This window comes from Lathyrus oleraceus, chromosome 7 (genome assembly GCF_024323335.1).
Source record: "Lathyrus oleraceus cultivar Zhongwan6 chromosome 7, CAAS_Psat_ZW6_1.0, whole genome shotgun sequence".
Taxonomy (NCBI): Eukaryota; Viridiplantae; Streptophyta; class Magnoliopsida; order Fabales; family Fabaceae; genus Lathyrus; species Lathyrus oleraceus.
The window spans coordinates 496,357,909-496,373,320 of NC_066585.1; the positions used below are offsets into that span (position 1 = coordinate 496,357,909).

General features: G+C 35.5%; 1 protein-coding gene across 1 annotated transcript; it reads left to right on the plus strand.

Moving 5' to 3' along the window:
* The first annotated feature begins 9,999 nt into the window (after window positions 1-9,999).
* LOC127100377 (tetraspanin-3) lies at window positions 10,000-13,093 on the plus strand. Its single transcript, XM_051037519.1, has 2 exons — window positions 10,000-10,648; window positions 12,577-13,093. Exons 1-2 carry the CDS (start codon window positions 10,136-10,138, stop codon window positions 12,919-12,921), a joined length of 858 nt encoding a protein of 285 aa, XP_050893476.1. The 5' UTR covers window positions 10,000-10,135; the 3' UTR covers window positions 12,922-13,093.
* The last annotated feature ends 2,319 nt before the right edge of the window (window positions 13,094-15,412 follow it).

Consider the following 15,412-nt stretch of genomic DNA (forward strand, 5'->3'; position numbering starts at 1 on the left):
TCGAGGTGCGATACATGGCATGACAAAAAATGCAACTGACATACTTGTCATTATTCATGTTATGATCCCCAATCGATCATACAACTACAGCCATGCAAAACATAATTCACCCTTCTAGATTATCACAATCACAAGTGAACAAACAATTCAAATGAGTCACCATGTAACAAAAATTTACCGATATGGATTTCGTTATGATTCATTCTAACACACGCAAATATTATAATACTTCGTGGTCCACCATTGATCACTCAATACACTTATGTAATACTTAGTCCACCCTTCTGGACTTCCACTAACGTCATTAACACACATACCAATCATTCGTGACACAACGATTAAATTATCGATACAGACTTCATTCACATCCATCACATTTGTATACCTCCTCCAACCTATTTTTACTCTCTGATAAATCCATTAAAATGATTTTCCCCTGAATTAGAATTGTAGTACTCCCTCTCATCTAACCAACGCACCAAATCCCACCTTAAAACGTGACACGAGTCAAACTTATGACTAAAACCGTACAAAGGATTTTTCAAAAATGATAAAATATCCTACTAAAGTTTCGCGGAGTTACAAAAGGCACCAGACTTTTCTTTCAAAAAATAAACCCATGTTTTCCTACTAAATTCATTTGTAAAGGTGATGAGGTATATGTTTCCTCTAGTTGATCTAGGTTGATTGGCCCACAAATATTAGAACGTATAAGCTCTACTTGTTGGTGTAAGCCCTAGAGGCCAACATTTTTGGTACTTGTATCGAATTATTTATTAATAATAAAAGGCATTTTCTTTATTATGGTTGATTAATAAAGTCCCTAGAATAGATAGTCCGTTTAATGTATTAAGTGTGACTTAATCATGAGAACACATTAAACATAAGGGCACTGTTCTTAAAGTATCCGTAGTCGAGCTTTAATATGAAGTGGGATAACATTAAAGCATTAAGACTATTATGTTTGTAGACTGATGATCACATCTCATGGATCATGGATAAAGAGTTATCAAGTCTTAAACATAGGTATGAATATTAGGAGTAATATTTATACCGGATTGACCCGCTATGAGAATACTATATAGAAAGTTATGCAAAAGTGTCATAAGTTATTCTCATGGTGATAATAGTGTATACCACTCTTCGACCTGAAACCACTATGGATCCTAGATGTAGAGTCGAGTGCTTTATTGCTGATCCAACGTTGTCCGTAACTGGATAACCATAAAGACAGTTGATGGGTACTCCACGAAGCATGCTGAGGGACATGAGTGTCCTAGATGGAATTTGCCAATCCTGCGTAACAGGATAAATGTCTATGGGCCCAATATTGAACTGGACAAGGGTGACACGGTCTATACCTTGTGTTCAATATAGACATAAGGGCAAAGGGGTAATTATACACATAATTATTATCACAGGAGGTTTTGTCAGATCACATGACATTTTCGTGACTTGGGTAGCAGTGATGTGTTGCTAGATACCGCTCACTGTTTATTATGTTAAATGCGTGATTTAATATAATTGCCAACGTCGCAAAAACCTATAGGGTCACACACAAAGGACGGATTGATGAGAGATAGAATAATTAAGGAACATCGTAAGGTACGATGTACTTAAGTAGAATACGAAATATGGTAAGGTACCAAGTACTTAAGTGATTTTGGCATATTATGAGATATAGGCCAAAATGCACTTAAGTGGGCTTTTTGGCTTGAAGCCCACACAAGTGGTTCTATAAATAGAGCTCTTGCGCAGAAGCTTCGTATGGGAAAACAACACAACTGAAGAGTTGGAATTTCGTATCTCTCTCTCACTCAAAGCCTTCATTCACAAACAGCTAGCACTGCGATTGAAGGAATCCGTTCGTGTGGACTGAGTAGAGACGTTGTCATCATTCAACGTTCGTGATCGCCCCGTGGATCTGCACCAAAGGTTTTGATCATTATCAGAGATCTGCACCAAAGGTTTGAATCGCCACAAGAGGTAACGATTCTATCACTGGTCATGCCCATTCGTAAGGATCACTAAATGGAGAAATTTTTAAATTCCGCTGCGCCTTGGATGGCTATTCTCCAACAGTGGTATCAGAGCCACTTACGAAACCATGAATCTGATATCTGTTTTTGTTATGTAATAATATGATTAAAACAGAATGAATCAAAGGTTAAATTGAGATCGATCAAGTTACATATATGTGATATATGTAACCCTGATGCAAAATACATTATATACGATATAATGTTCTTGTTTCGTTCATTCAAAACCTCGATGATTGTTTTCCTTTGAGCGATCAATGGTCGTTTGCTTCTTGATCCGACATTAGTATGGTGAAGCAATGACGTGTTGATCAATCATACTGAATTAACAATCGAGACGTGTTTGACGGTCTGAAATTGGTGCATTAGGGTTAGTGACGGCACAAGGGTTGTGTTGTCAGAGAGTTATGCGATTGGGGTTTGAACGCACAAGAGTTGGGCTTCCTAAACATTTTTTGGAACAGTGTTAACCGGTTAACGCGTATGATTAACCGGTTAACGGAATGCGAAATAATTTTTTTGAGATTTTCAAACAGTGTTAACCGGTTAACGCATTTGGTTAACCGGTTAACGCAAGGCGGAAAACAGTTTTCCAAGACATTTTCAAACAGTGTTAACCGGTTAACGCATTTGGTTAACCGGTTAACGCAAGGCAGAAAACAATTTTTTCAGATTTCAAAACAGTGTTAACCGGTTAACGCATATGGTTAACCGGTTAACGCAAGGAAATTTTCGCCCATTCGGCTAACTCAGTGCTTTAAAAATGTCAAGTGTTGATACGAAAAACGACATCGATTTTAAATGAATTGTTCATTAAAATGTGATGATCGGTCGTCGAAATTTAATTTGATTTTAATTAATTAAAGGAATTAATAATAATAATAAAGTGTTTATTATTGCCTTGTGGTGATCGGTTATGGCCTTAGTTTTCCTTTGTTTTGTTTTGGGATTTTAAAATACGACCTGCGTGTCGTGCCTCTCTCTTGATCTCCCAAATGTAACTTCTTTTCTCATCTCACTCCCTCGTATGTAAAACGAGTTTCTTTCATGTAATGTAATGATATGAAGAAAGCAAAGGAGTTAGTGCCAAAGGAGGACAACCTTGAAGATCTTGCTTGGAGAAGCTTAGATCGTTGTAGGTTAGCTTAGGTTCTCTCATTGGCTTGGGAGAACAATTGCGCTAGGGGCCATAACTGTTTCATTTTTGTTTGTATGTATGTTGATGCATGTGAATGTATGTTGATGCATGTGAGAGACGGTTTATATGATAAACAAGCCGGTGAGATCAGAAAATTGCAATTCCCTCAAAACTAAATATTAAGTTTTAAGCTTTCCAAGTTTTAACACTCATCAAGACTAGTATCGAATAATGTAGGTTTCGCCTACGCGAGGTGCATGTTCTATATTAGTAAGGTGCGATGGGATAATTGTAATATCCAACTGTTAAAACAATGGGTCAAACTTAACTAAACAAATTATAATAAGATTATATATATGTTTAGAAGCAAGAGTTGGGAATGATCCATATGATGGATTGGAATAAGGAGTTATTCACCCAACTGAAATTTTCGAGAGTTGTATGAGATACAATTGGAAGGAGTTCCTACCTAAATAACCTAGTTTTGTGTAATCCGCCTACGCGGACTTAGAACGAAGTGAAATATGGATCTCGACCCACTAGAAAATCTTCCAACGGGATTTTCCGAATCAAATGATGAGGGTCATCTGTTTTGAATAAAATAGTGGGAGCATGTTTAATTAAAGGCCTAATTGAATATGTCAATGATACTTATATTTTCATTAATCCTTATGTAGATTACCATGACAACAAACACCTCTAACAACATCCTGCGATCAATCCTTGATAAGGAAAAATTGTTTGGGACAAATTTTCTGGATTGGCACCGAAACCTGAGGATTGTCCTCAAACATGATAAAAAGCTGTATGTCTTGGAGACACCTGTTCCTAAAGAGGAACCTCCTAGTTCTGCACCCAAGGCAGAAAGAGATGCTTATAAGAAGCATGTCGATGATGCCAATGAAACTGCTTGTCTCATGCTAGCTACCATGAACTCAGAATTGCAAAAGCAACATGAGAACATGTCAGCGTTCGATATGATCGAACACCTGAAGTTGCTCTATCAAGAGCAAGCAAGGCATGAGAGGTTTGAAGTTTCAAAAGCCCTTTTTCAAAGCAAGTTAGCTGAGGGAGCCCCTGTAGGTCCCCATGTACTCAAGATGATTGGGTATGTGGAAAACCTTGAGAGATTGGGTTTTCCCCTCGAAAAGGAACTTGCAACTGACTTGATCTTGCAATCGTTGCCAGATAGTTTCAGTCAATTTGTCCTAAATTTCAATATGATTGATATGGACAAATCTCTTCCTGAACTGCTCGCCATGTTAAGAACTGCCGAGCAGAATCTGAAATCAAAAGGGAAGTCCATTCTGATGATCAGAAATGGAAAGAGACAGAACAAAATGCCCACTAAGCATAGTGATAAGGGGAAGGGCAAGGAAGTTGCCAATCCCAGACCCACTGCTGCTTTGAAGCCTAGTGGAGGCATAGCAAAAGAAGGCACCTGCTTCCATTGCGGTAAGACCGGACACTGGAAGAGGAACTGCCCAAAGTACCTGGAAGATAAGAAGAATGGAGTAGAGACTTCAACTTCAGGTATTTTTGTTATTAATTTATCTACTTCTATATCATGAGTATTAGATACTGGATGCGGTTCTCACATTTGTACAAATGTGCAGGAACTAAAAAGGAGTAGAGATTTGGCAAAAGGTGAAGTCGACCTACGAGTTGGCTATGGAGCAAAGGTTGCTGCTTTAGCCGTAGGAACTTTTGTAGTGACTTTACCTAGTGGTTTAATAATTCAGTTAGAGAACTGTTATTATGTACCTGCAATTAGCAGGAATATTATTTCCATTGCTTGTTTGGACAAGTTTGGTTTTTCATTTATAATAAAGAACAATTGTTGCTCAATTTATTTAAATGATATATTCTATGCTACTGCACAAATGAACAATGGACTATATGTCCTTGATCTTGAAATGCCTATTAATAACATTAATACAAAAGGATGAAACCTAACGAGTCAAAACCAACTAGGTAAGAATATTAAAACTCTTCGATCAGAACGAAGTAATGAGTATTTAATCCTAGAGTTTGACGACCATCTGAAAGAGTGTGGGATCCTATCCCAACTTACTCCTCCTGAAACATCCCAATGGAAGGGTGTATCTGAGAGAAGAAATCGAACCCTGTTGGACATGGTCCGATCCATGATGAGTCACACCAATCTTCCAAACTCCTTTTGAGGACATACACCATTGACATCAACTTACACACTTAACCGTGTTCCATCCAAAAGGTTGAAAAGACACCATATGAGATATGGAGTGGTAAGAGACCACATATGTCTTACATGAAGATTTGGGGTTGCGAAGTTTATGTGAAATGATAAATTTCAACTAAGCTTGAGCCCAAATCTGACCAATGCTTATTTGTGGGGGTATCCTAAAGAAACAAGAGGATATTACTTCTACAATCCTTCAGAGGGCAAAGTGTTTGTCGCTCGAACTGGAGTTTTCCTAGAAAAGGATTTTAATTCCAAAGGAACCAGTGGGAGGAAAGTAGAGCTTGAAGAAATTCAAGAATCACAAAGCATCGATACACCTATGGAGGAATTAGAGCAGGAAACACAAGTAGTTGTGTAAAAGCAACCTGCTCAAGTAGAACAAGACCAGCATAGGTCAGGCAGGATACGTCACCTACCTGAGATATATGGATATCTGATCAAGGTGATGTATTACTCATGGATCAAGATGAGCCTGTCACCTACCCATGGAATCTTCGTTTTGATGAAACAGTAAAACTGTATGGATTCATCAAGAACGAAGATGAGACTTGTGTCTACAAGAAGGTTAGTGGGAGCATGATCGTATTCCTGATATTATATGTAGATGACATATTACTCATTGGAATTGATATCCCAACCCTGCAACAAGTAAAGTCTTGGTTGGGGAAATGCTTTTCTATGAAGGATCTGGGTGAAGCAGCCTATCAGAATCTATAGAGATAGATCATGAAATGCTTGGCCTAAGTCAGAGTACATAGACAAAATGCTGAGATACTTTAATATGAATGATTCCAATCTGGTTATGTGTTTTGCGTAAATGGTGGCACTGTGAGGTTGAAAAGTTCAATGCAAGATGCAGTTGCTGATTCTACAACTGAGGCCAAGTATATTGTTGCCTTAAGTGCAGCAAAGGAAGCTGTTTGGATCAATAAACTTGGCATAGTCCATAGCATTGTGGATCCCATTGGTCTCTATTATGATAACAATGGTGTTATCGCACAAGCTAAGGAGCCTAGATCTCACCAACGATCCAAACACATACTTAGGCGTTGTGTGAAAATATGTAAAGTACCTACACTAGACAATATAGCTGACCCACTAACAAAGCCTCTTGCGCAGCAGAAGCATGATGACCATACTAGATCAATGGGCATACGGGGTATGTCTGATTGGCTCTAGTGCTAGTGGGAGATTGTTGGTGTAAGCCCTAGAGGCCAACATTTTTGGTACTTGTATCGAATTATTTATTAATAATAAAAGGCATTTTCTTTATTATGGTTGATTAATAAAGTCCCTAGAATAGATAGTCCGTTTAATGTATTAAGTGTGACTTAATCATGAGAACACATTAAACATAAGGGCACTGTTCTTAAAGTATCCGTAGTCGAGCTTTAATATGAAGTGGGATAATATTAAAGCATTAAGACTATTATGTTTGTAGACTGATGATCACATCTCATGGATCATGGATAAAGAGTTATCAAGTCTTAAACATAGGTATGAATATTAGGAGTAATATTTATACCTGATTGACCCGCTATGAGAATACTATATAGAAAGTTATGCAAAAGTGTCATAAGTTATTCTCATGGTGATAATAGTGTATACCACTCTTCGACCTGAAACCACTATGGATCCTAGATGTAGAGTCGAGTGCTTTATTGCTGATCCAACGTTGTCCGTAACTGGATAACCATAAAGACAGTTGATGGGTACTCCACGAAGCATGCTGAGGGACATGAGTGTCCTAGATGGAATTTGCCAATCCTGCGTAACAGGATAAATGTCTATGGGCCCAATATTGAACTGGACAAGGGTGACACGGTCTATACCTTGTGTTCAATATAGACATAAGGGCAAAGGGGTAATTATACACATAATTATTATCACAGGAGGTTTTGTCAGATCACATGACATTTTCGTGACTTGGGTAGCAGTGATGTGTTGCTAGATACCGCTCACTGTTTATTATGTTAAATGCGTGATTTAATATAATTGCCAACGTCGCGAAAACCTATAGGGTCACACACAAAGGACGGATTGATGAGAGATAGAATAATTAAGGAACATCGTAAGGTACGGTGTACTTAAGTAGAATACGAAATATGGTAAGGTACCAAGTACTTAAGTGATTTTGGCATATTATGAGATATAGGCCAAAATGCACTTAAGTGGGCTTTTTGGCTTGAAGCCCACACAGGTGGTTCTATAAATAGAGCTCTTGTGCAGAAGCTTCGTATGGGAAAACAACACAACTGAAGAGTTGGAATTTCGTATCTCTCTCTCACTCAAAGCCTTCATTCACAAACAGCTAGCACTGCGATTGAAGGAATCCGTTCGTGTGGACTGAGTAGAGACGTTGTCATCGTTCAACGTTCATGATCGCCCCGTGGATCTGTACCAAAGGTTTTGATCATTATCAGAGATCTGCACCAAAGGTTTGAATCGCCACAAGAGGTAACGATTCTATCACTGATCATGCCCATTCGTAAGGATCACTAAATGGAGAAATTTTTAAATTCCGCTGCGCCTTGGATGGCTATTCTCCAACACTACTTTCATACTAGCTCTACAAACTGATTATTTTGGAATAAGATCTATGTATTGCTTCCCCACCAAGAAATCAATGCACCTTTCTTCTAAGTCCATCAGGTTTGGCAAACCTCTCACCGTTTATTTCTTCGCAAGTGTGTCTAGATCCTTAATTCTTAGATGGCCATATCTGATATGCCACAAATGAGATGTCATTTTATTTATTGTTTGAAAGCACACTTGCATACTAACAGGTGCATGAATGACATACATTATATTTTGAGACATTTGAGTGGTTAGAATCAAGACTTTGTCTTCATGGAAGATTTGAAAAGTGTCATGCTTAAACACAATAATGAGATTCTTCTACTACAATTGTCCAATGCTGGGAAGATTGTTTCACAAACCAAGTAAGTAATATACATCAATGATCACATGTGTTATGCTACTAATGCATAACTTCACATTTCCTTTCTCCATAACAAACATCTTGGAGTTGTCTTCTAATTTGAGAATTTCTCTAGAATTTCCATCACATTTGAGGAACCAAACCTTAGTTCCAATCATATGGTTGTTGCAGCCAAAGTCTAGATACCATGTTTCATCTTTAACATAATTCCTTGATTCACTTTTGCCATCAAAATTATTTCTTCTTCATAACTGACACTTTTCTCCCAGCTAGGCCACTCACTTTGATACTGACCTAGCTTATGAAACTTGTAGAATTATATAAGTTCTCTATTTTGTCTACCTCTTCCACAACGGCTAGTTGAGAATATTGCTCTACCTCTCCTAGCTATTTTTCTTGCATTGAAGGTTTTCAAAACTTGTTCTTTAATGAAGTCTTTTTAACCCTTCATTATTTGTTTATGCACAAGCAAACTACTTTGTAATTCATCAATGGAAAGAGTTGTCACATCATTACTCTTCAATGGAGCAGACAACATAGTTGAATCTTGTTGTCATGGACCTTAAGATCTTCTCAAAAATTAATACTTGCTCCATTCTTTCTCCATGTGATGTCATTTGATTAGAAATAGAAAGCATTCTTGCAAAGTACTCATCAACTATTTCATTCTTTCCCATTGCAAGAATCTCAAACTCTCGACGCAGAGAATACAAGTGAGTATGTTTATCCGTTGAAGAGACATCATACTTGCGGCGCATAACATCCCAAATATCACTAGTTGTGTTGGGCATGAGAATGGTCTTCGTGATCGACCGATCAATGGACTGGAACAAGTAATTATTAACTTTTCCAAACCTTTAATTTACTCTACTATTCAATCTTCAAGTAATCTTAAGTTGCATTTGGAGGTTCAATTGTGATGTCATTCTTAATTAATCACTAATACTCCTTTGATCAAAGTAGATTTTACATTAACATTGACCAATGGTCATAGAAAGCATTGAATCTTGGAATTATGGATTGATTGAATTGAAATGATTCAATCATAATGAAGAGGATCAAAACAAAGACTTGGAATTGACATAATTCCAAAACAGAGAAGAAGATGCAGTAATGACGCAAAAACGATTAAAAATTACAATTGAAAAACTACAGTTTCTCTGATACGAGAGGTTATGGATTGAACCAACTACAATGATAGCACTTGTTGAATATAATAATATTCCTCTCATTTATTTCATCACAACAAAAAACTTTACACACATGATATAAAAGGCTATAAACATTTACTTGTATCTCAAGTTATGTTAAACTTATTTAAAACTAGTTAATAATCTTTTTTTAATATATACCGATAAGATTAATTTCTCAAATAAAAAAAATAAAATTCCAATTCAAAAAATTTAACATTAGTTCATACTCATAACTGAATCCTAACTCAAAACCTCTCATGAAATAAAAATAAGTTGAAAGAAATATTTAGTATCTCAAGCTAAGAATAAGCTTTTATAACAATTAGTACTACAACTTTTTTTAATATCTTGAACCAGCCTAGCAAACCCCGCCCGAAGTGACATTAACTCAAAAAAAAAAAAAAACAAGGTTATTTCAGTCATTTACTTTAATAGTTAAATAGACACAAAACTCCCTACGCGTTTACCAAGACCCTAAATTAAGTAACCATTCAAAATAAATACAAAAACACACACTACCACCATCAACTCTTCATCACATCACAAACACCAACTCTAGCAAATCAAACCAAAAAAATTCACAATCCAAAAAAAAAGAAAATGAGAACAAGCAACCACTTAATCGGTGTACTAAACTTCCTAACCTTCCTTCTCTCAATCCCAATCCTAGGCGGTGGAATATGGCTAAGCAGCCGAGCAAACAACACCGACTGTCTCAAATTCCTCCAATGGCCACTAATCATAATCGGCATAAGCATCATGGTTGTTTCACTAGCCGGTTTCGCCGGCGCGTGTTACAGAAACACCTTTCTCCTACGGCTCTACCTCGTCGTCATGTTTTGCGTCATCGCTGTTCTTATAGGCTTCATCATCTTTGCCTATGTTGTAACCGATAAAGGCTCCGGAAGAGGCCTTTCGAATAAAGGCTATTTGGATTATTACCTGGAAGATTATTCTGGGTGGTTAGAGGAACGTGTTGCCAGGGATGGTTACTGGGGGAAGATTAGTTCTTGTATAAGGGATTCTAAAGTTTGTCGTAAATTAGCCAGGAATTTTAACGGTCAGCCGGAAACTGCTGATATGTTCTTCCAGAGAAAACTTTCTTCTGTTCAGGTATGTTTTCCAATCTTACTCTTTTGTTTTGGTTATAATAATCTAATTAACTGTGATTTTAAAAAAGAAGTATATGTAAATTGAATGGAAAGATTTGTATTATTAAATTAGTAGATCTGACTTCTACATTAGATTTCTTTCTGTATGGAACCTGTGCAGCTGTAGCATGTGGGGAGGATGGGTTTGACTCATGAATATCCGAAACTTATGGCCATTTTGTTTAATTTATTGCAGCCCCATGTTAATGTAGGATAAAATAAAATAAAATAAAAGACTTTGAAAAAAAATTGGTATAACAATAATTTAGATTTGTTTGATAATTGATATTATGGTGGCATCACTGTTAGATGCGAGAGGTGTCATCATACTATGTCTAGTTTGGAATTTTACATATTTGTTAATAGTTTACTTCATATGAAAAGAAAAATGAATGGTATTGGGGTGATGGTATTAGATATTATGGAAATTAATGGGGCATAGAGAAAATTATGAACTGAGGTAGGGCCATTTGGGACACTGATTGAATAATTAAACATAACTATGATTGAAAATATTTATTGCTATTACTTAATAGAGTAGAATCACTTTAATTTGAAAGAAGAAGTTGTTGGTATAAAAAGGTGGTACTTGTATGTAATTTTTTAAAAGTTGATTTAAAATTTTAGTGTAGTATATTGACCCTTATATCATTTTAGGAATTTGGATGGATTTAATTAATTTTATAAATTTGATTTATAAAGTAAGAACTTTATGAATATATTTGGGTTTTAATTTTGACACTTTTGGTTTATTGTTTGGGGTCAATTATTCATTACCCACCTTTATGCTTTTTGCAGTGGCAAACATGATGTGTATATCTAACCTAAAAGTTTGTCATGTTCTGCTTTTTACAAGCTCCCCTAACTCATATAAGAATGTTCTATGTTTTCATAGGATACAATTTATTTATATTCATGTAGAATATCCTCTCCCTTTTTTGCTCTTCTAGAACTAGAATAGAAATAGTTTGTGGAAAATTGAGATGCCGAACGAACAAATTACAAGTTTGTTAAATTGTGTAGTTTCATGGTGAAAATAATTAAGATGTACATGGTGATAATTTTAGTGAAGTGTTTGATTGTGGTCACTCTTTGATAAAATGGACAAAGAGTAAAACAAATATTTTTGTTTGTATAAAAATTTGTACTATTTTTTCATCAATTGTTTTAATGATAAATAAACATGAAAAATAAATATTTTTTCGATACATATTCATATCATTATTATAAGTAAAATTATATTTTAAAATTTATTTAATAACTGATGTATAGTTTATATATAAATCAGATAAATTAGTTGTGGAATGAATTAAAAAAATTATTTTTACTTATAATAGTGACATGATCATGTAAGGAAAGAAGAAACTAAACGTGATTGTTAGATTTGTAAATATGGTCCATAGGTTTATGATTAGTACCCTGACTTGTCATAATAATGCCAAGTTTTTCTTCATATTTTAGATGAATCGACAGTGTTCTTATCTTATATACTTTTTCGTGTTGTGTCCCATGTGGTAGGTCATGTCGGCAATTTATCCATGCTACAAAACAAAGGTCGATTTTGATGGAACACCATAACATTTTTCTAAGTACCAATTGCAACATAGATAAAAACAAACACATCTATTAAATTGTCTTTGAGGCCGTACAAGACAGAATATCACACTAAGTCTAAAATTTGTTAAAGTTAAATCTACTTAAATATAAGATTTTATAAAACCTTTATCACTTTTAAAACATATTTAACAGAAACTTTAATTATTTTGTCATAATTAAACTGTGACGAACATATATAGGGTTTTCAAAAACCTAAGAGATGCTTACAAAAACAATTGTATTGTTCTCTATCATATGAATTAGAGCAATAATTTTCTCCATTTTTATGTGTAGTCTGGTTGCTGCAAACCTCCAACAGATTGTGGCTTCATGTATCAAAATGAAACAGTGTGGATGCCAGGAGTAGGACTAATAGCAAACAACCCTGACTGCACTAAATGGAACAATGACCAACAAGAGCTTTGTTATAGCTGTGATTCTTGCAAAGCTGGTGTACTTGCTAGTCTCAAGAAAAGTTGGAGGAAAGTATCAGTGATCAACATCATTGTTATGATCATCCTTGTAATTGTTTACATAGTTGCTTACTATGCTTATAGAAACAACCGCAGGATGGATAATGATGAGTCTTATGGTGAAGCAAGGATGACAAAATCACAACCAAGTGCTTTTCATCTTTGATTAATTAACTCTCTACTATGTGGCTTTTGGACATCTATCTTAGGGTTTTGAGGATTGGATTTGTTTTGTATCAATTGTCAATCCCTTTAGTATTATGTATGTATGAATGACTTTGGCTTTAATCTTGCAAGTTGAAATGTTTGATGTATTTATTATATTTGTTTGCTGTTTATTAGCCTCTTGTTTTTAATGTGTTTCTGTTGGAATTAAGTATTAATATAGCTTTTGTAAATTTGGAGAAATATTTTATATTTTGTCATAAAAATGGCTCTTTGCTTGAATGTTTTTGAAAAATGAACATGGGAATAAATATTGTGAAGAGATGATGAGTGATTGAAGATGTAAAGTGTGTTTGTTTCAACTTTTAAAATTTTATTTATTGGAATAATATTCTTAAGTTTATTACTTCAAGAAGTAATATTTTTACTTATAAATTTAAATTTCTCATAATTAAATGTAAAACTTGTTTGATTTAAAATTATAAAAAAATAATAAAAATAAATGTAAGTGGCAGTGAAAAGTTATAGTTGATTGAATTTATTCTCTATGAAGGTTGTATTCTCATCTATTAAGTCTTAGAATAATAATAGAAGAAGATGTGTGTTCCGTTCTGGAATAAAAAATAAAGTGAGAATCGAAAGTGATGTAGATCTGAACTTTCGACGCGGTGAAGAGGGGGGCGACCTGTAAGGTTAATACTTTTACCTTTAAGTCAGTATGTGAGAAAGAAAAGTGAATTGAAATTGAATTTGAAATCGATTACCTGAATTTGGTGTTTTCTCCATATATAGTAGAGAGGAAATAACAAACTTGTTAATTGTTAGGAGTGAATTGTAGAGAGTCGTTAAAAATAGCATGCAATTAAGATCATTTGTGATTAGAGTCCTAATATGATGAGAAAATTCTAGAAGGATTACAATTCCTTTAGAGTGGTCGGTCGTGGTCGACCCATAATAGTTGCCCGCAAGCCCATGTCTATGCTCAGCATGGCAAAGCCTCGGTTGCCGACCACTCTCGTATTTACGTTCGGAAGAGCAAAAAGGGGATGTTCCGATTTCTTTAAGATTCACACATTTAATTCCCCATACTTCAAACGTCTTTTAAGATGTGTCGTCATTATGACTCTTGGAAACTTAAACATTTGAGTGTCGCGTGTGAGTGATTTGACACGTTTGACAAAGCCTACATCCTTTTGCATGCTAGAGTATAGTTGTTGAAGATTCGGTGTTGTTTTTCTTCGAGTCATTTTCTCAATTTAGAAGTCATCTTCTTCTTTGACATTTAGAAGTTATCTTCTCCTTTGACATTTCGCTTTCCTATATTTGAAAAAGTTAGTGAATTATGGGTAAAAAAATCACAGAAGAGTGCTCACAAATCCTAGAAGAAGGATGGAATCTCCATGGCTATGCATTCCCCTTGGTCTTTTTAAAGCGCTTGATATATTCTTTTTTCTCCTTAGAGATTGGCATTGATGTTGGTCAGCTCTCCCTAAAGATTGTGATACTTGAGTTTGAGGTGGACCAACGATGCTACAGTTCCTAGCAGAGCCGCAAAGGATCTTCCTAGAATGCAATTGTATACTCTCCTATAAAGGACGAATAGGAATTGCGAATTGACTGCTCAGATCTTCTTCTATCTCCTACTGATATCATCAACTCAATGTATACTCAGGTACAAGTGATCATTCCATTAAATGCCTACAAGTATCAGCCTTTATACGGACATAAGCTTCCTCTTTCGAGGTCCATCTTTATGAACAACCATGAATACATTATATCGTAGGAGCTGCTGTCATCAACCAAGTGTTAGCTTAAATTTTCGACGCCCACTTCCAATTACCAAAATTGGAAAAACATGCACAACTAGTTTCGACTAAGAGGTGATTCGACCAGCTGAGGGTAGACTGGCTTAGCTGATTGGATAAAGATCAAACTTATAGCTGAAGTTTCGGAGCAGTTCCTTAAGGAGCAGTTAGAAAACGGTTTCGATCAAAGATTTAAAATTTAAATAAAGGAGGGAAGATTACCTTCGTTAGAAACCGTGAGGATACACGTGGAAGCAGAGTGAGCGAACATACGCATGCAGGATGCCACGTGTATCGACGTGATTGAAGAACCATCAGAGTGGTTATTTCGATCCAGTATAAATATAGGTTCTTAGAGTTAGAAAAGTGTGTGTCAAATTGTGTACAAAAAACCTGCAAATTTACTAAGTATTCATGTGAAAAAGAACTGTAAAATGCAGAATGTACGTTGTCTACACCATTGCTTAATAATTTCAAAGCATTATAAAATTATCTCTACTTTCTCTTCAGAAACATCTTTCCTTGTTCTTTACTCTCAAACACTTTATTTCTTACTTCGTCGTTTACAAGTTTAAAGATCCTTAGTTCCTTTCCTTACTTTGAACTTTTACCTTACAATTTTAAAGATTCCAGCACTTACCAACCTTTTTGATTATTTTCAACCCTTCTACAATTCCCGTCGTTTAC